This window comes from Taudactylus pleione, unplaced genomic scaffold, assembly GCF_031769625.1.
Source record: "Taudactylus pleione unplaced genomic scaffold, aTauple2 ptg000377l, whole genome shotgun sequence".
Lineage (NCBI taxonomy): Eukaryota > Metazoa > Chordata > Amphibia > Anura > Myobatrachidae > Taudactylus > Taudactylus pleione.
Window position 1 is genome coordinate 5,836,519 of NW_028284778.1, and position 22,153 is coordinate 5,858,671.

At 45.9% G+C, this 22,153-nt stretch overlaps 1 protein-coding gene and 1 pseudogene across 2 annotated transcripts in view; one reads left to right on the forward strand and one right to left on the reverse strand.

Annotated features, from left to right (window-relative positions):
- The window catches only part of LOC148508083 (uncharacterized), a 98,539-nt gene that overhangs the window by 24,002 nt on the left and 52,384 nt on the right, over positions 1-22,153 (reverse strand). Inside the window, 1 exon segment of the mRNA XM_088445073.1 lies at positions 16,367-16,427. Coding sequence (XP_088301199.1) covers positions 16,367-16,427 — 61 coding nt within the window.
- LOC148508084 (uncharacterized) lies at positions 1,562-20,177 on the forward strand (annotated as a pseudogene). Its single transcript, XR_015869633.1, has 8 exons — positions 1,562-1,840; positions 3,295-3,411; positions 4,494-4,644; positions 9,569-9,826; positions 10,280-10,358; positions 10,473-10,567; positions 10,688-10,784; positions 18,783-20,177. The product of XR_015869633.1 is annotated as an uncharacterized LOC148508084 (transcript).

Sequence of the window (22,153 nt, forward strand, 5' to 3'; positions counted from 1 at the left end):
TGTGAGGATACCTGGTAAACATGCACTGTTTGGGGTCCTGAGGACCAAGTTTGAGAACATGTGATCTAGGTAATATCTTCCACTGAGTGAGACATATTCATACATTACCAGTTTGAGGTGAAAATGTTTTCAATTACCCAATAGAGCTTGCCTGGAAATATCAGCAGGTAGAAGATATATCTAAAAAGAAAAGTAGTAGTGTAGAGGGCTTGGCCCACCGGGGATTTTCCCAGAGCCCTTCCCCGTCCAACCCTGCATCCTACAAGATAATAGCAATGCAGGGATCTCAGCTACATACATTTGCAAATGTATTGTAAGTGACACTGCTCTGTGGTCCTACACTACATGATAATAGCACCTACATTGGGCAATACATTTATGTGTTTTTAAATTGATGAATGGACCTAGCCGCAATGATTCCGGATAAGCAATGCTCAGGAATCATATATATCATGAAGGAGTGTGATTGGATAGCACAGCATTGTTACAGATACTGTAGCTGCATGGCTAAGTAATGGTGCTGTTACTATCCCAAAGACCTTACGCGTTTCTCCGCCATTATCTGTGGGCGGTTTCTTCAGAGGCATTGTGTCTACCTCTAAAGCAGGCCCTGTATCAGTTCTTTACACTCTAAGAGGACACCAGTGGCTGTGACCTTCTTCAGAGTCTCAATAGTTTAGTACAAGAAACCCTGACAGACAGCCTAACCTCAGTGAGCACTGCCCTTTGTACATGAGCTGTTGTTACACAAAGGCAACTCCAACTTGTGACGCGTTTCATCATCTCAAAACAAAAAAAAAAATGTTATTTGAACTCTATATATATATTTATTGTATGTTACTCGTTTTCCTGCATCATCAGCTGCTAAAATAACAGGACACCTCCAGCTGTACAACAACAACAGTACACCAGAGCCTGCTCCATCTTTATTACAACAAGGCACAAGTCTTCTCCATCTGTATTATAATGACAGGACACTAGAGTATACTCCATCTGTATTATAATAGCATCACTCCATAGCCTGCTCCATCTGTATTATGATAAGAGAACGTCACAGTCTGCTCCATCTGTACTATAACATGACACAAGAACATGCTCCATCTGTATTATATTTACAGGGAAACAACCTGCTCCGTCATATAATAAAATTACACCACAATCTGCTTTATAAAAACAAGGCACCACAGATTGCTCCATCTGTATTATAACAACAGGGCACCAGATCCTGTTCCACCTGTATTATAATAGGGCACCAGATCCTGCTCCACTTGTATTATAATAACAGGGCACCAGAGTCTGCTCCGTCTGTAACACAATAATTGTAACAGTGTACGCGCCATTTATATTATAACAGGACACACTTGTAAATAAACAGGGCACTAGAACCTGCACCTCCACCCGTACAGTGTCTGGTCCACCTGTAAAACAATAAGCTGACAGTACAGTCTGCTCCAAATGAATCAATAACAGAACACCTTACAATGCCCCCCCCCCCCTGTGAGCCACAACAGCCCACTCCCCCTGCATAAAATTAATATCATTACCTGCGGTCAGACTCAGACACAGCAATGGCTGCTGCTCTCTGCTAGTCACCCGCCGGGAACTGCAGTCGATAATCATTAACTTAACAACCACTTCTGGCCGGTGGGACAGTGGGACGCAAAGGGAGTCAGGTGAAACGCATAGGCCAGAAGTACGGTGGAACGCACAGGACGGATGTACTGTGGACCGCACAGTCCGGAAGTGTGGTGGAACGCACAACACGGAAGTTGGGTCTGTAACCTTTTGTGAGTGAGGGGGCAGTGGCTGGCGGGGGTGTAAGTATTATAATCATAAACAGGTAATGAGATATGGAGATCAGCATGTAATATAGATACATAATAAGTCTATGTGACGCCAGGGAGATTCTCCTGTTACTGTGTAATAATTTTTAGAATGTAAGCTCTTACAAGCAGGGCCCTCTACCCTCTTGTGCTTCTCCCTACTATACTTTCATTTACTTCTTACTCCCCACTAGGGCACCTAACACTTGGCTGCTTAAGCTCTGCTGCTTATGTGGGAGTTATAGTCGCTAACGTAGCAATGTATAGTATCCATGCCCTTGTCCTGCATTGTATTGTATTGTACTGTAAGTCTCTGGTCATTTATTTGTTTGTATACTTTGTAAGGCGCTGCGGAACACTTGTGGCTCCATATAAATAAGTGATAATAATAGTCTGCTGGTGGATAGACGGATACCTCCCGGCATTACACGCCATGCATGATGTGGGACTGGGGGTGGGTGCATACACACGGAACGATCGACAATGATAACGATATCGTACGATCCTCCGGGTGTGCTGGATGTTCGATATCGTACTGTGTGTACGCACCATAAGAAAGTGACCAGAGCTCATAATAGCTATAAGGAGCAGGCACCTTTACCCCAATTCAGAGCTGGGATTGCCTGAGTCACTGTGGCCGTTTCTTACCCTCTGCCATATACTGGTTCCTATACCCTGACATATTCTGCAGTACAACATGGACGGTCTCGTTGGGTTATCAGGACTGTTTCCTCAACGGGACTGGGCATAGAGTACTTTTTTTTTTTTTTTTAAACATCATTTGTGTGTTCTATAATATGTGGTTATGTTATATTTTGGAAAAACGGAAGCAATATCTCATTCTCAGTACCCATCACACACTGAAGTGCCTAACACCGCCTGCCCACTGGAAATACCCGATTGGCAGGAGAGACGAGAGTGTGCCACTGTTCTCTGGTAGCCACCAAGAGTGTATCTAGGGGTGCCTCTGGAAAAGTAAGGAACTGGCGCCGCCCCCCTGGCGAGTGTCATCCTGGCAAATAAGAATATACGCCACTGGTAGTCAGTGGCGGAACTACTAGAGACAATGGCGGTCACCTCTGTGCGCTGTCCCTGAAATTGGCACCCTGGCCACCTCTGTTGTCCCTGCTTCAGCCTTAGGTGCCCCGTGCCTGTCAGCGTTGCAGGCATTGCTCACCGACAGGTGAGATGATCTGACCTGGAGGTGATATGATTTGTGACATCGAGGGAATACCTTTTCTGATATATATGGGGTGTGGCGGAATGCGTTGATGTTCAGAATATCGACTTGTCTACATTTAGTATGTGGACATGTCAGATGTGATATTGGCATAATGTGGTACAGCTAACCAAAAATACGTAACACGCCAAGTATATCAAAAATGATTTAATGCTAACACATCTGTACTCCGTGATGCTCAGGAGTTGTATCTTAGTACTAAAATAACATAATTTGTCATCCCGCTTCTAGTTTGACTGATCAGTCGAGAACCTGACTTTATAGTACGGTGACCGAGGCATCAGTGTTTCATTTACCGAACTCACACGTTTGTAAAAGGCTGTTGGTGGCAATTAAAGTGTGTATCAGGTGAGTGATATCAGTGTGACCTGTGTATAATTATCAGTGTGTATCAGGTGAGTGATATCAGTGTGACCTGTGTATAATGATCACTGTGTATCAGGTGTGTGATATCAGTATGACCTGTGTACAATGATCACTGTGTATCAGGTGTGTGATATCAGTATGACCTGTGTATAATGATCACTGTGTATCAGGTGTGTGATATCAGTATGACCTGTGTAGTGATGATCAGTGTGTATCAGGGGTATGCAGTCAGGAAGCCGGTGGACGTAAGTCCGACAGCCAGCTTCCCGACTGCTTTATCCCGGCGAGTGTTAAATGACAGGCGTCTAAATGTAGACGCCTGTCATTTTACCGATGCCGGGAGACCGGCGCCCAGCATCCCGTTCGAAGTGATGCTGGGCGCAGCAAGCGAACAGCCGTGGGGGGGGTTAGGTTTAGGGCATCCGGGGGGACTTAGGGTTAGACACCCCCCCGGGAGGTTAGGGTTAGGCACCCCCGGGGGGGACTTAGGCTTAGGCACCCTCCCGGGGGACTTAGGTTTAGGCAGTGGGGAAGGTTGGGGTTAGGGTTAGACACTTAGAGGGGGGATTAGGGTTAGGCACTGGGGGGAAGGTTAAGGTTAGGCACCCCTAAGGAGGGTTAGGGTTAGAGGGGTTAGGTTAGTTCATACTTAAATGCGCATGATCGGGATTTTCAGCCGTGTCGGCCTGTTGCTGTCCGTATAGGTGTGTGATATCAGTAGGACCTGTGTAGTGATGATCAGTGTGTATCAGGTGTGTGATATCAGTGTGACCTGTGTAGTGATGATCAGTGTGTATCAGGTGTGTGATATCAGTAGGACCTGTGTAGTGATGATCAGTGTGTATCAGGTGTGTGATATCAGTGTGACCTGTGTAGTGATGATCAGTGTGTATCAGGTGTGTGATATCAGTGTGACCTGTGTATCAGGTGTGTGATATCAATATGACCTGTGTAGTGATGATCAGTGTGTATCAGGTGTGTGATATGGCTAGGGGAAAAGAGGAGGGCTTGATGGTTACTTAGTGGTTCCTATTTGAATATGTTGCATGTATATTTATTTCTAGACAAGTGAAGAACCAGAGAGTCTTTACTAGCAGTCACGTGAGGGTGAGACGTCTCCTGTATAAATCACTGAGGATGGACAAGGACAGGAGTCACATGACTGTGAGGATAGTAAATCTCACCCTGGAGATCATCTACCTGCTGACTGGGGAGGTGAGAGGGTCTGGGAGTGTCACAGTGACATCACTTATATCTATAGTAATAATACAGGGACATGACTGGGGAGGTGAGAGGGTCTGGGAGTGTCACGTACCTCTATTAGGCGGTTTACTGCTGAGCCTATTTTGACACTTCTTTGGATGGTTACTGTAATATCAGTAATTATTTATGCTGCTCCTACATAAATTATAGATTTTGTGTTTTTTTACAAGAATGAGGTTACAGAATATAGCATATTTCCCTGTTCTGATATATAGTATCAGTGCCTCAGTCCTCTCATCAGCACAGCTGTAACCAGGCAGCAGGGATCCGCTCTCATATATAGTATCAGTGCCTCAGTCCTCTCATCAGCACAGCTGTAACCAGGCAGCAGGGATCCGCTCTCATATATAGTATCAGTGCCTCAGTCTTCTCATCAGCACAGCTGTAACCGGGCAGCAGGAAGCCGCTCTCATATATAGTATCAGTGCCTCAGTCCTCTCATCAGCACAGCTGTAACCGGCAGCAGGGAGCCGCTCTTATATATAGTATCAGTGCCTCAGTCTTCTCATCAGCACAGCTGTAACCGGGCAGCAGGGAGCCGCTCTCATATATAGTATCAGTGCCTCAGTCCTCTCATCAGCACAGCTGTAACCGGGCAGCAGGGAGCCGCTCTCATATATAGTATCAGTGCCTCAGTCTTCTCATCAGCACAGCTGTAACCGGGCAGCAGGGAGCCGCTCTCATATATAGTATCAGTGCCTCAGTCTTCTCATCAGCTCAGCTGTAACCGGGCAGCAGGGAGCCGCTGTTATATATAGTATCAGTGCCTCAGTCTCCTCATCAGCACAGCTGTAACCAGGCAGCAGGGATCCGCTCTCATATATAGTATCAGTGCCTCAGTCTTCTCATCAGCACAGCTGTAACCAGGCAGCAGGGATCCGCTCTCATATATAGTATCAGTGCCTCAGTCTTCTCATCAGCACAGCTGTAACCGGCAGCAGGGAGCCGCTCTTATATATAGTATCAGTGCCTCAGTCTCCTCATCAGTACAGCTATAACCGGGCAGCAGGGAGCCGCTCTCATATATAGTATCAGTGCCTCAGTCTTCTGATCAGCACAGCTGTAACCGGGCAGCAGGGAGCCACTCTCATATATCGTATCAGTGCCTCAGTCCTCTCATCAGCACAGCTGTAACCGGGCAGCAGGGAGCCGCTCTCATATATAGTATCAGTGCCTCAGTCCTCTCATCAGCACAGCTGTAACTAGGCAGCAGGGAGCCACTCTCATATATCGTATCAGTGCCTCAGTCTTCTCATCAGCACAGCTGTAACCGGGCAGCAGGGAGCCGCTCTCATATATAGTATCAGTGCCTCAGTCCTCTCATCAGCACAGCTGTAACTAGGCAGCAGAGAGCCACTCTCATATATCGTATCAGTGCCTCAGTCTTCTCATCAGTACAGCTATAACCGGGCAGCAGGGAGCCGCACTCATATATATATAGTATCAGTGCCTCAGTCTTCTGATCAGCACAGCTGTAACCGGGCAGCAGGGAGCCACTCTCATATATCGTATCAGTGCCTCAGTCCTCTCATCAGCACAGCTGTAACCGGGCAGCAGGGAGCCGCTCTCATATATAGTATCAGTGCCTCAGTCCTCTCATCAGCACAGCTGTAACCAGGCAGCAGGGAGCCACTCTCATATATCGTATCAGTGCCTCAGTCTTCTCATCAGCACAGCTGTAACCGGGCAGCAGGGAGCCGCTCTCATATATAGAATCAGTGCCTCAGTCTTCTCATCAGCACAGCTGTAACCAGGCAGCAGGGAGCCACTCTCATATATCGTATCAGTGCCTCAGTCTTCTCATCAGTACAGCTGTAACCGGGCAGCAGGGAGCCGCTCTCATATATAGTATCAGTGCCTCAGTCTTCTCATCAGCACAGCTGTAACCGGGCAGCAGGGAGCCGCTCTCATATATAGTATCAGTGCCTCAGTCCTCTCATCAGCACAGCTGTAACTAGGCAGCAGGGAGCCGCTCTTATATATAGTATCAGTGCCTCAGTCTTCTCATCAGCACAGCTGTAACCGGGCAGCAGGTAGCCGCACTCATATATAGTATCAGTGCCTCAGTCTTCTCATCAGCACAGCTGTAACCGGGCAGCAGGTAGCCGCACTCATATATAGTATCAGTGCCTCAGTCTTCTCATCAGCACAGCTGTAACCGGGCAGCAGGGAGCCGCTCTCATATATAGTATCAGTGCCTCAGTCTTCTCATCAGCACAGCTGTAACCGGGCAGCAGGGAGCCGCTCTCATATATAGTATCAGTGCCTCAGTCTCCTCATCAGCACAGCTGTAACCTGGCAGCAGGGAGCCGCTCTCATATATAGTATCAGTGCCTCAGTCTTCTCATCAGCACAGCTGTAACCGGGCAGCAGGGAGCCTCTCTCATATATAGTATCAGTGCCTCAGTCTTCTCATCAGCACAGCTGTAACCGGGCAGCAGGGAGCCGCTCTCATATATAGTATCAGTGCCTCAGTCCTCTCATCAGCACAGCTGTAACCGGGCAGCAGGGAGCCTCTCTCATATATAGTATCAGTGCCTCAGTCTTCTCATCAGCACAGCTGTAACCGGGCAGCAGGGAGCCGCTCTCATATATAGTATCAGTGCCTCAGTCCTCTCATCAGCACAGCTGTAACCGGGCAGCAGGGAGCCGCTCTCATATATAGTATCAGTGCCTCAGTCTTCTCATCAGCACAGCTGTAACCGGGCAGCAGGGAGCCGCTCTCATATATAGTATCAGTGCCTCAATCTTCTCATCAGCACAGCTGTAACCGGGCAGCAGGGAGCCGTTCTCATATATAGTATCAGTGCCTCAATCTTCTCATCAGCACAGCTGTAACCGGGCAGCAGGGAGCCGCTCTCATATATAGTATCAGTGCCTCAATCGTCTCATCAGCACAGCTGTAACCGGGCAGCAGGGAGCCGCTCTCATATATAGTATCAGTGCCTCAATCTTCTCATCAGGACAGCTGTAACTGGGCAGCAGGGAGCCGCTCTCATATATAGTATCAGTGCCTCAGTTTTCTCATCAGCACAGCTGTAACCGGGCAGCAGGGAGCCGCTCTCATATATAGTATCAGTGCCTCAGTCCTATCATCAGCACAGCTGTAACCGGGCAGCAGGGAGCCGCTCTCATATATAGTATCAGTGCCTCAGTTTTCTCATCAGCACAGCTGTAACCGGGCAGCAGGGAGCCGCTCTCATATATAGTATCAGTGCCTCAGTCCTATCATCAGCACAGCTGTAACCGGGCAGCAGGGAGCCGCTCTCATATATAGTATCAGTGCCTCAGTCTCCTCATCAGCACAGCTGTAACCTGGCAGCAGGGAGCTGCTCTCATATATAGTATCAGTGCCTCAGTCTTCTCATCAGCACAGCTGTAACCGGGCAGCAGGGAGCCGCTCTCATATATAGTATCAGTGCCTCAGTCTTCTCATCAGCACAGCTGTAACCGGGCAGCAGGGAGCCGCTCTCATATATAGTATCAGTGCCTCAGTCTTCTCATCAGCACAGCTGTAACCTGGCAGCAGGGAGCTGCTCTCATATATAGTATCAGTGCCTCAGTCTTCTCATCAGCACAGCTGTAACCGGGCAGCAGGGAGCCGCTCTCATATATAGTATCAGTGCCTCAGTCTTCTCATCAGCACAGCTGTAACCAGGCAGCAGGGAGCCTCTCTCATATATAGTATCAGTGCCTCAGTCTTCTCATAAGCACAGCTGTAACCGGGCAGCAGGGAGCCGCTCTCATATATAGTATCAGTGCCTCAGTCCTATCATCAGCACAGCTGTAACCGGGCAGCAGGGAGCCGCTCTCATATATAGTATCAGTGCCTCAGTCTTCTCATCAGCACAGCTGTAACCGGGCAGCAGGGAGCCCCTCTCATATATAGTATCAGTGCCTCAGTCTTCTCATCAGCACAGCTGTAACCGGGCAGCAGGGAGCCGCTCTCATATATAGTATCAGTGCCTCAGTCTTCTCATCAGCACAGCTGTAACCGGGCAGCAGGGAGCCGCTCTCATATATAGTATCAGTGCCTCAGTCTTCTCATCAGCACAGCTGTAACCAGGCAGCAGGGAGCCGCTCTCATATATAGTATCAGTGCCTCAGTCTTCTCATCAGCACAGCTGTAACCGGGCAGCAGGGAGCCGCTCTCATATATAGTATCAGTGCCTCAGTCTTCTCATCAGCACAGCTGTAACCGGGCAGCAGGGAGCCGCTCTCATATATAGTATCAGTGCCTCAGTCTTCTCATCAGCACAGCTGTAACCGGGCAGCAGGGAGCCGCTCTCATATATAGTATCAGTGCCTCAGTCTTCTCATCAGCACAGCTGTAACCGGGCAGCAGGGAGCCACTCTCATATATAGTATCAGTGCCTCAGTCTTCTCATCAGCACAGCTGTAACCGGGCAGCAGGGAGCCTCTCTCATATATATAGTATCAGTGCCTCAGTCTTCTCATCAGCACAGCTGTAACCAGGCAGCAGGGAGCCGCTCTCATATGTAGTATCAGTGCCTCAGTCTTCTCATCAGCACAGCTGTAACCAGGCAGCAGGGAGCCGCTCTCATATATAGTATCAGTGCCTCAGTCTTCTCATCAGCACAGCTGTAACCGGGCAGCTATAGTGCGATTCTCTGTGTGACGCACAAGATATTTACATTAATTCAAGTACGTGAACTTTCTATACCACAATTCTTTTTTTGGTGTCCTATGGAATTTTTTAAGCTATCTGTGATGCATCACATTACAGACCAGATAGGGGATTTATTTGTACGACAGGCTCTTCTTGTATATTATACACCAATAATGCCTTAATAAACAGCTCCATATAGGTCGAGTTTAATTTTAGCCTTTTATTGATGTCTCCCTCATTACACAGGATTACACAGTAGTAAAGAAGACATCCTGTGAGTGTGAGACACCCAGTAGCCGTGCCCATGTATCAGGAGGACTGGGCAGGACCCAGAGCTCCATCATGGTGCCTCCACCTCACTCACTGATACATGAGAGAGACAATGACCAGAAGATCCTGGAACTCACCAACAAGATCATTCAGCTGCTGACTGGAGAGATGACTGCTGGGAATGGGACATTATACAGTAACACCAGGGGATGTGTCTGGGTGATGACTGGAGAGGTGAATGCTGGGAATGGGGCATTATACAGTAACCCAGGGACTGTGTCTGGGTGGTGACTGGGGAGGTGACTGCTGGGAATGGGACATTATACAGTAACACCAGGGGATGTGTCTGGGTGATGACTGGAGAGGTGACTGCTGGGAATGGGACATTATACAGTAACACCAGGGGATGTGTCTGGGTGGTGACTGGAGAGGTGACTGCTGGGAATGGGACATTATACAGTAACACCAGGGGATGTGTCTGGGTGATGACTGGAGAGGTGACTGCTGGGAGTGGGACATTATACAGTAACACCAGGGGATGTGTCTGGGTGATGACTGGAGAAGTGACTGCTGGGAATGGGACATTATACAGTAACACCAGGGGATGTGTCTGGGTGATGACTGTATCATTGTGTGTGTCAGGTTCCTATAAGGTGTCAGGATGTCACTGTCTATCTCTCCATGCAGGAGGGGGAATATATAGACGAACACAGGGGTCTGAACAAGGACATGATGATGGAGAATAACCGGCCCTTAACATCACTGGGTAAGAGGAGACAATGATGTATTTAGTAGAGAGCCGTTGTGAGTGCCATCTAGATACACACATTATCTAATAATCACATATAAACAGTGTATTCAATTTTTGTGTTTTTTTTAGATGGATCCTGTCAAATAAATACCCCAGAGAGATGTCCCCGTCCTCTTTATTCACAGGATACTAAAGAGAATCACAGGATCCCATGGGAGGATCAGGTATATAATTAAGGGTCTCACCAAAATCGCAATATTCATTAATAGATCTGTAGAGCAGCTGTGTGTGTCTTTTATTGTGATCTTATACTGTTTAATCTAAATTAATGAATGTTTTTTTAGGGTGAATACCTCACTGATATTAAGGTAGAAGAAGAGATGTATGTGAGGGGTGATCAGCAGTGTAAGGAGGAGGAAATCCCTACAGATATCAGCACAGGTGAGTAATAATCACTTATTACAGAACAGAGTCACATATTCTCCTTCTTCTGTCACTACAGCAATCTCTTATTCTATACTATCCTCTGTCACTACAGCCATCTCTTATCCTACACCCTCCTCTGTCACTACAGCCATCTCTTATCCTACACCTTCCTCTGTCACTACAGCCATCTCTTATCCTACACCCTCCTCTGTCACTACAGCAATCTCTTATCCTACACCCTCCTCTGTCACTACAGCAATCTCTTATCCTGCACCCTCCTCTGTCACTACAGCCATCTCTTATCCTACACCCTCCTCTGTCATTACAGCCATCTCTTATCCTACATCCTCCTCTGTCACTACAGCAATCTCTTATCCTACACCCTCCTCTGTCACTACAGCAATCTATTATCCTACACCCTCCTCTGTCACTACAGCCATCTCTTATCCTACACCCTCCTCTGTCACTACAGCAATCTCTTATCCTACATCCTCCTCTGTCACTACAGCCATCTCTTATCCTACACTCTCCTCTGTCACTACAGCCATCTCTTATCCTACACCCTCCTCTGTCACTACAGCAATCTCTTATCCTACACCCTCCTCTGTCACTACAGCAATCTCTTATCCTACACCCTCCTCTGTCACTACAGCAATCTCATATCCTACACCCTCCTCTGTCATTACAGCAATCTCTTATCCTACACCCTCCACTGTCACTACAGCCATCTCTTATCCTACACCCTCCTCTGTCACTACAGCAATCTCTTATCCTACACCCTCCTCTGTCACTACAGCAATCTCTTATCCTACACCCTCCTCTGTCACTACAGCCATCTCTTATCCTACATCCTCCTCTGTCACTACAGCACTCTCTTATCCTACACCCTCCTCTGTCACTACAGCACTCTCTTATCCTACACCCTCCTCTGTCATTACAGCCATCTCTTATCCTACATCCTCCTCTGTCACTACAGCAATCTCTTATTCTACATCCTCCTCTGTCACTACAGCAATCTTTTATCCTACACCCTCCTCTGTCACTACAGCCATCTCTTATCCTACATTCTCCTCTGTCACTACAGCAATCTCTTATCCTACACCCTCCACTGTCACTACAGCCATCTCTTATCCTACACCCTCCTCTGTCACTACAGCAATCTCTTATCCTACACCCTCATCTGTCACTACAGCAATCTTTTATCCTACACCCTCCTCTGTCACTACAGCACTCTCTTATCCTACACCTTCCTCTGTCACTACAGCAACCTCTTATCCTACATTCTCCTCTGTCACTACAGCAACCTCTTATCCTACATTCTCCTCTGTCACTACAGCAATCTCTTATCCTACACCCTCCTCTGTCACTACAGCAATCTCTTATCCTACACCATCCTCTGTCACTACAGCAATCTCATATCCTACACCCTCCTCTGTCATTACAGCAATCTCTTATCCTACACCCTCCACTGTCACTACAGCCACCTCTTATCCTACATCCTCCTCTGTCACTACAGCAATCTCTTATCCTACACCCTCCTCTGTCACTACAGCAATCTTTTATCCTACACCCTCCTCTGTCACTACAGCACTCTCTTATCCTACACCTTCCTCTGTCACAACAGCAACCTCTTATCCTACATTCTCCTCTGTCACTACAGCAATCTCTTATCCTACACCCTCCTCTGTCACTACAGCACTCTCTTATCCTACACCCTCCTCTGTCACTACAGCACTCTCTTATCCTACACCCTCCTCTGTCATTACAGCCATCTCTTATCCTACATCCTCATCTGTCACTACAGCAATCTCTTATCCTACACCCTCATCTGTTACTACAGCAATCTCTTATCCTACACCCTCCTCTGTCACTACAGCCATCTCTTATCCTACATCCTCCTCTGTCACTACAGCACTCTCTTATCCTACACCCTCCTCTGTCACTACAGCACTCTCTTATCCTACACCCTCCTCTGTCATTACAGCCATCTCTTATCCTACATCCTCCTCTGTCACTACAGCAATCTCTTATCCTACATCCTCCTCTGTCACTACAGCAATCTTTTATCCTACACCCTCCTCTGTCACTACACCACTCTCTTATCCTACACCCTCCTCTGTCACTACAGCAACCTCTTATCCTACATTCTCCTCTGTCACTACAGCAATCTCTTATCCTACACCCTCCACTGTCACTACAGCCATCTCTTATCCTACACCCTCCTCTGTCACTACATCAATCTATTATCCTACACCCTCCTCTGTCACTACTGCAATCTCATATCCTACACCCTCCTCTGTCATTACAGCAATCTCTTATCCTACACCCTCCACTGTCACTACAGCCATCTCTTATCCTACACCCTCCTCTGTCACTACAGCAATCTCTTATCCTACACCCTCCTCTGTCAGTACAGCCATCTCTTATCCTACATCCTCCTCTGTCACTACAGCACTCTCTTATCCTACACCCTCCTCTGTCACTACAGCACTCTCTTATCCTACACCCTCCTCTGTCACTACAGCAATCTCATATCCTACCCCCTCCTCTGTCATTACAGCAATCTCTTATCCTACATCCTCCTCTGTCACTACAGCAATCTTTTATCCTACACCCTCCTCTGTCACTACAGCACTCTCTTATCCTACACCTTCCTCTGTCACTACAGCAACCTCTTATCCTACATTCTCCTCTGTCACTACAGCAATCTCTTATCCTACACCCTCCACTGTCACTACAGCCATCTCTTATCCTACACCCTTCTCTGTCACTACAGCCATCTCTTATCCTACACCCTCCTCTGTCACTACAGCCATCTCTTATCCTACACCCTCCTCTGTCACTACAGCCATCTCTTATCCTACACCCGCCTCTGTCACTACAGCAATCTCTTATCCTACACCCTCATCTGTCACTACAGCAATCTCTTATCCTACACCCTCATCTGTCACTACAACCATCTCTTATCCTACACCCTCATCTGTCACTACAGCAATCTCTTATCCTACACCCTCATCTGTCACTACAGCAATCTCTTATCCTACACCCGCCTCTGTCACTACAGCCATCTCTTATCCTACACCCTCATCTGTCACTACAGCAATCTCTTATCCTACACCCTCCTCTGTCACTACAGCAGTCTCTTATCCTACACCCTTCTCTGTCACTACAGCAATCTCTTATCCTACACCTGTACAGGACTGGATGTTGTTAGGTGATTTATCTGCCTAGTTGGGCAGTCAGGAGCTGTCAACCCCTATTAGACTCCTGCTATCTCCCTCTCATCATGTCACTGTGTGTTACCAGCCCAGATATCTGACCAGTCTCCTACTCACTCTCCATGGTGTATCTCATACATCAGGAGCCATCAGCCCCTATTATACTCCTGCTCTGCCCCTCACATCATGTCACTGTGTGTTACCTGCCTAGAGATCTGACTAATCTCCTCACACTCTCTGGTGTATCTCATACATCAGGAGCCATCAGCCACTATTATACTCCTGTTCTCCTCCTAACATCATGTCACTGTGTGTTACCAGCGCAGAGATCTGACCAGTCTCCTCCCCACACTCTCTGGTGTATCTCATACATCAGGAGCCATCAGCCCCTATTATACTCCTGTTCTCCTCCTAACATCATGTCACTGTGTGTTACCAGCGCAGAGATCTGACCAGTCTCCTCCCCACACTCTCTGGTGTATCTCATACATCAGGAGCCATCAGCCCCTATTATACTTCTGCTCTCCTCCTCACATCATGTCACTGTGTGTTACCAGCCCAGAGATCTGACCAGTCTCCTCCCCACACTCTCTGGTGTATCTCATACAGCAATACAAGGTACACCACCACAGGGATTCTATTACTGATAAATTGGGATGAGACCCAGTTTGTGATATTACCCATGATCCTCCATGAGTAGAAGTTGTAGTAATTTTTGGATAATAACATCTAATTCTATCTTAAGTTAGCTGTATAGTAGCAATATAACTACCTATGTGCCTGATTCTGCTGCTTTCCATACCTCAGTGCTTGTCTACAATAATTCTTCAGCCTAAAATAGTAATTTAACTCTGACATCGGGTCTTTGGCACCTGAGTGTGACCACAGGGACATATAGTGGCTGTTCCACTGTTGTCATTGCTATCTTTGTGTCCACCTAGAGAACTGTGAGTAGTGGTAACCAGTGGCTACGACACGTTCCTAGGCCCACAGCTACTGTGCTTCCACGTTCCCAGTGTGTGATAGTCAGAGAAGTGACTGGTTGCTCAGTGTCACTGACTTATGTGGTTTCCTGTCCCATGATACTAGCTGGGCAATGTGTGAGATTGGGGAATGTTACTCACCAATGTCTGCAGGTCACCGTGGCTGGGTCTGTGCAGTCTGCTTGGTAATTTCGTTTATAAGGGATCTAGTCGGCATCCCAGCATACGGGGTGTCGACTGACTAAATACTGGCGCCGAAATGTTGACAGATCGGGATCCCGGCACCAGTATCACGACCACCAGCATCCCGAAGATAAGTATCAGGGGTTAGAGGAGGGTTAGGGTGCGGAGTTAGGGTTAAGCACTAGGGGGAGGGTTAGGGTTAAGCACTAGGGGGAGGGTTAGGGTTAGGCACCGGGGAGGGAGGGTTAGGCATCGGGGAGGGAGGGATAGGATTAGGGTGTGAGGAGGGGGAGGTTAGGTTTAGGCACCAGGGAGTTAGGGTTAGGGTGCTGGGAAGTAGAGGTTAGGCTTAGGCACTAGGGGGGAGGGAGGGTTAGGCATCGGGGAGGGAGGGATAGGATTAGGGTGTGATGAGGCGGAGGTTAGGTTTAGGCACCAGGGAGTTAGGTTTAGGGTGCTGGGAAGTAGAGGTTAGGCTTAGGCACTAGGGGGGAGGTAGGGTTAGACACCGTGGAGGGAGGAATAGGATTAGGGTATGAGGAGGGGGAGGTTAGGTTTAGGCACCGGGGAGTTAGGGTGCTGGGAGGGGAGGTTAGGCTTAGGCACTAGGGGGGAGGGTAGGTTTAGGCACCATGGAGGTAGAGTTAGGCACCGTGGAGGGAGAAATAGGATTAGGGTGTAAGGAGGGAGAGGTTAGGTTTAGGTACCGGGGAGTTAGGGTGCTGGGAGGTTAGGCTTAGGCACTAGGGGGGAGGGTAGATTTAGGCATCGGGGAGGGAGGTTAAGGGTTAGACTTACCTTACCTTCTAATGGGTGTCGGGATTCTGACTGTAGGGACGCCGCTGTCGGTATTCTGACCAGCGGCACCCCGATTGCCGGCAATCCATACCCAACCCCATTTATAAGTCTTCTAATGTAAATTGAAATTAGACATTCGAGTACTCACTAATAGGATGGAAATTTGCTCCTCAATGTAAACAATTTTGTCTATTTCTCCTTCCTCCATTTGGGGAAAACTTCTTAACCATGCTGTGTAGTGAAGGTTTAGGAGCTAGCACCTAATAGGTTAACTTTTTATAGTATATAAGGTTTTCCCATCCCTTTCCTCAGTTTAAAATTGCTGAAGGGGTAGGTCAGCACTATGTTATTTAGTATAATTATTTTTTTTTTACTTTTTATTTTTCTATTTTCCCCTTATCTCTCCTCTTCTTACCTTCAAGGCCAGCAGCCTGGGGTTGTGCAGCTGAGGGCTGCTCTGTTGCTCCAGGACAGGACTGGATGTTAGACGGTAGATAATGGTAGTCCTCCAGGTTTATCGTCCACGGAGATGTAGGTGGGTGCGAGGGCCGCCTACGCCCGGTTGGTGAGCACGCTGGGAGCTGGTCTGGTAGAGGTACTGGACTGAGAACGGGCACCTGGTCAGTGGCGGCTCGTAGGCAGTAGTAGTTTTGAGATGTGGATACATGATGGAAGCCAGGAGCCACTGCAAAGTCAGTGCTGCAGCGTGCACCAAGTCAGGGGCGGTGCGGCGGTAGAGGCCCAAGAGTGGAATCACGCCAGTTGTCACTGCAGGGAAAACCGCAGAGAGCAGCGCTAGCAGCATTTGGTATGCTCTTTATGCACGTGCAGCTGCCGGCCACTACAGATAATGTTGGCTGGCAGCAGGAAGCACACAGTCTAGAGTAAGGGTGTTGGCTAGATATTCGGCAACTAGCTCCTCTCTCACCCTACTGTTTTGTTCACTCTAGGGTAGGTAGAGAGCAGGGCGGCTATCAAATAAGGGAACTTCTTGTGCGAAAAAAGCTCATGGTCACTCAAAAGGGGGCGTGGCTTTGAGACATGCCCCCTTTCCATCACTGAGTTTTACAGAGTTCCTGGGCTGCCCACAAGCTCTCCTCCCATAGTGTGAATAGATGCGTGCGCATCAATTCACTCGCTAGTGATTGTTTCACTGGGATGCAGTCTGGAAGCCGACTGTCAAATCCCGGCAGGGTACTAATGACAGGCGTCAAAATCCCAACGCCTGTCATTAGACCTACACCGGGAGCCTGACGCCCGGCATACCAAACGAAGGTAAGCCGGGCGCGGACATCAGCGGGAGGGTTAGGTTTGGGGCTCCCGGGGGGGACTTAGGGTTAGGCATCCCCCCGGGAGGGTTAGGCTGGGGGAAGTGGGTGATAGTGTTAGGCACCCCCGGTGAGAGGTTAACACTAGGCACCCCCCCCCCGGGAAACTTAGGTTTAGGCTGCGGGGACGGGGGGGTTAGGTTTAGGCACTTAGGGGTGCCTATCCCTAACCTCCCTTCCTACTGCCTAACCCTCCCTAAGGGAGGGTTAGGGTTGCGGGGAGGTAGAGTTAGTTATACCTACCTAAATCCCCTGTCGGGATTTTCACTGCTGTGGGTCTGCCGGCAGTCATTCATACTGATTCCGTTTCACTGGCTAAATCCTGATAAGAAATTTCAAATCCTAGGCCAATTTTCTTCGATGAATCCGATTCCTGACAGCAGCATAGCCTGTAGAGGACAATTGCCGAGAGTGGATGTTCCTGCAGCTTGTTTATCTAAGGGTATGGCTCCCCTATTATTTTGTGCTTGGGGATCTAAATCTGGTGATGTCAGTGCTTCAGTTACCAACCTTTGCAGGAGGTGGACCTGAAGTGTGTACCATGGAAGTTATTTTCTCTTAGCTATATCATCAGCTAGAAGAGTATCTGAATTAGGAGCTTTATCTTGTAGACCTCCATTTTTGGTGATTAGAGACGATAGGGTGGTGTCATGTACACTACCTTCTTTTCAACCGAAAGTGGTATCAGCATTTCATCTTAATCAAAAAATTTGAAGACCGATAATTGCTAAATTAAGTAAAACAATGGATTAGGGTCAGTTGTGTCTGTTTGACGTGGTTAGGGTGTTAAGAATGTATCTAGAGATGACAACCAGTACAAGGACAACTAATAGCTTACTTATTCTTTATGATACTAGGAAAAGAGGCTAGCCAGCGCCCACACAGGCTATAGCCAGATGCATTATTGCCACAATTCAGCATGCATATCAGGGATCTAAACCACCTATTCCAGCTAAGATCTTGGCTCCTTCCACTCGCTCGGTTGTGAGCTGTGGCAGTGCCTTTATGCAGAGCAGCTACATGGTCCATGGCTCATACATTCACCAAATTTTACAGATTTCAAGACTCTGCATCCAGGGATTCTTCTTTTGGACAGAAAGTATTGTGTCCAGCCAAGGCTGTGCATGCCCTCTCCTTGGGCCAGCTATTGTACATTCCCATGATCAAGTAGTGTCTTCTAGATGGAGGAAGCAGAAAATAAGATTTTTGTTACTTACTGTTAAATATCTTTCTCCAAACCCAACTGGGGACACTACGATTCCTCCCTTATTTGGTTGTGGGTGTCCTTATTTTTCTACAACCTATCCTAGGGGCTTTTTAAGTACAAACCGAGGAAGGGTTTGGTTGGGAAGAGCTTATGTACAAGAAAACTTTGACCTATTAATTTCTAGTTACTCAACCCTCTCTATACCCCATGGTCATGAAATGTCCCCCAGATGGACTTTGATAAAGAGATCTAACTGTACGTACCAGAAATATTATTTTCATATATTTTGTTTCCAGTAGATGGATGCACAAGCAGGAATACCTTGGAGAGAGATCTCCTCGTGTCTCAAGATTTTGAAATAGAAGATAACACTACACAAGATTCTCCAGGAGAGACCCCCATTACCATAAATATACACCCAGCACTTCACAGTGCAGATATGTCATCTGGTCCCTCTAACCATGAGGAATGTTCTAGTGAAAATTCAGATCTTGCTACACAAAATCTAGCGCATAAAGGTGATACAAGAGTATCCAATTTTGAATCTGATAAAAGTTTTATATATCATTCAGTTTTTGTTAGACATCTAACTCACATAGGTGAGAAACCATTTCCATGTCCTGAGTGTGGGAAATGTTTTACAAAGACATCAAGTCTTGTTACACATCAGAGACTTCACACAGGTGAGAAACCATTTACATGTTCTGTGTGTGGAAAAAGCTTTATAAAGAAATCCAATCTTCTTGAACATGAAACATGTCACACAGGTAAGAAACCGTTTCCATGCTCTGAGTGTGGGAAATGTTTTACACATAAATCTCGCCTGATTGTACATCAGAGAACACACACCGGTGAGAAGCCATTTCCATGTTCTGAGTGTGGCAAATGTTTTGCAAAGAAATCATCTCTTGCTATACATGAGAGGCTTCACACAGGTGAGAAACCATATTCATGTTCTGTGTGTGGGAAATGTTTTGCTCAGAAAGGTAATCTTGTTGACCATAAGACACTTCACACAGGTGAGAAACCATTTTCATGTTCTGTGTGTGGAAAATGCTTTACAAAGAAATACAATCTTCTTGAACACGAAACACGTCACACAGGTAAGAAACCGTTTCCATGCTCTGAGTGTGGCAAATGTTTTACACATAAATCACGTCTGATTGTACATCAGAGAACACACACTGGTGAGAAGCCATTTTCCTGTTCTGAGTGTGGGGAATGTTTTACACATAAATCACATCTGATTGTACATCAGAGAACACACACCGGTGAGAAGCCATTTTCATGTTCTGAGTGTGGCAAATGTTTTACAAAGAAATCGTCTCTTGTTGCACATGAGAGACTTCATACAGGTGAGAAACCATTTGCCTGTTCTGAGTGTGGGAAATCTTTTAGTCATAAATCAAGTCTGATTGTACATCAGAGAACACACACTGGTGACAAACCATTTCCATGTTCTGAGTGTGGTAAATGTTTTGCATACAAATCACAACTTGTTATACATCAGAAAGCCCATACATGGGAAATACAATTTCAATGAACTAAACATAAAATGGGTGCATCAATGTTAAATATTGTACAAGCTGTTTATATTGTTGAATTAAATGATAAAAGCAGACCTGAATAAATTTATAATTTGAGAAAATAGCTACTGAACTGGTTCCGGTAAATATATGATATTTTTTGCAAGGCTGATTTATGTTCATTATAACAATGAATATAATGTTTTCTCATTTGAATAGCAATAACATAAATATTGTTTTAACCTGTGAAACCATTGTTAATTTCCTGAATCTCAGTATATATGTCCACAATAGACAAATTTCAACTCGAAATTACATCAAACCTACAGATTCCAACTCTTTCATAGATTTTCGCAAGTAATCATCATGAAAATTGGCTGATAAGTATTCCTAATAGCCATTTCAATTGTGTTGGAAGAAATTGCTCATCAATTGAGACCTATAATGAACATGCAGACATACAAACAGTTATTTAAAACCATTATGACTCTGAAGTAGTTGAAGCAGCACATAAAAGGACACTATCTCTGAAAAGAGCACAATTCATAAGGTTGCATTAAAGAAATCTAAAAAAAATTGATAAAGAAACTCTTCCCTTTATAACTAAATATAAGAGCTCTTACAATGTGGGTGCAGATTTGGGTGAGGTAGGGGAAGGGGAGGCTGTGTGTGGCGGGGAGATGACTATATGTTGAGTTATGTCTGGTGTGATAGTGTAATGAGCGATTATGTCTGTACAGGTGGGGTTGGTCAAATATGGGGATGAGTATGGACTGGGAATAAACTGGATTAAATGAATACAACAAGACAAAATTAATCCAATCCTGTTTTATTGGAGGAGACAGAGTGCTCCTCTAGGATGGTACTAAATAAAAAGATGCCAGGTAGCACTGACTGGTTAAGTAGGCATAAGAGTATGTAGTTGGGTGTTATAAGTAGATGTTTTTGACCGAATTCAATAATAATAATAAAAAAATATTTCGGAGCACTTTTTTGAAAAAAATATTAGCCAGTTAAGAGAGAGGTTATCGGAACACATTAGAAATATTAAAATGGGATATGAATATAATAATGTTTTTTTGAAATTTATTTATAAAGGTAGTAGACAGACAAAATACAAAGTCGCATTTAGGCAAGAGTGCCAAACATCATATATATCAGTAAAAGTGCAAAACAAAAAAGTATGCATACAAAAAAAGACACAAAAGCTGTAATAAGCGATTCTGCAAAAATAAAAATAATGAAAGATGTCAAACTACCTTGTTCTTGCATGCTGTAAACATTTGACAACTACAATAATGGAAGTAAGATAACAGAAACTGGATTGGGAGGGGGAAGGGGATGGGGGACCCGGGAGCAGAGTCAAAGTATCTTGTTTTATTTTGAGGTATAAAACTTGCACATAACAATTGACAAAAGGAAGATAAAGAGAGTACTTTAACAAGGATAAAAATTAGGAACATCTTTGAGATTAAGGGGGGTATCCAATTAGCCGCGATAACTACACGTTTTCTCAGGCGAAAACTTTTCAGACCCATAGACGCTTATCGCATGTATGCACGCTCTCGTTTATCGTGCAATCCAATTACAAAACCGGCGATAATACATTCGAATGATAATTCTTGCAAGGATGTGAGTGAAAAGTACAGGTGAAAATGGGGAAATCAGTCTGTACCCCAAAAAAAGTAAACTAATATTGGGTAACAGTATAGAAGTCTTTTTTTGGCCATAATTAAAGGGTTTTGAGTTCCTAAATAGTGTCAAATGGCTGCTATATGCATTTTTCTATAACAGTAAAAAATAGATATACAGTATTGTGCAAAAGTATTAGGCAGGAAAAAATGCTGCAAAGTAAGAATACTTTCAAAAATAGAAGTGTTAATAGATTTTTATTTTGTTAATTGATAAAAAATAAATTGAATAACCAGAAGATAAATCAAATCAATATTTGGTGTGACCACCCTTTGCCTTCCAAACAGCATCAATTCTTCTAGGTACACTTGCACACAGTTTTTGAAGTAACTTGGCGGGGAAGTTGTTCCAAACATCTTGGAGAACTAACCACAGATCTTCTGTGGATGTAGGCTTGCTCAAATTCTTCTGTCTCTTCATGTAATCCCAGACAGACTCGATGATGTTGA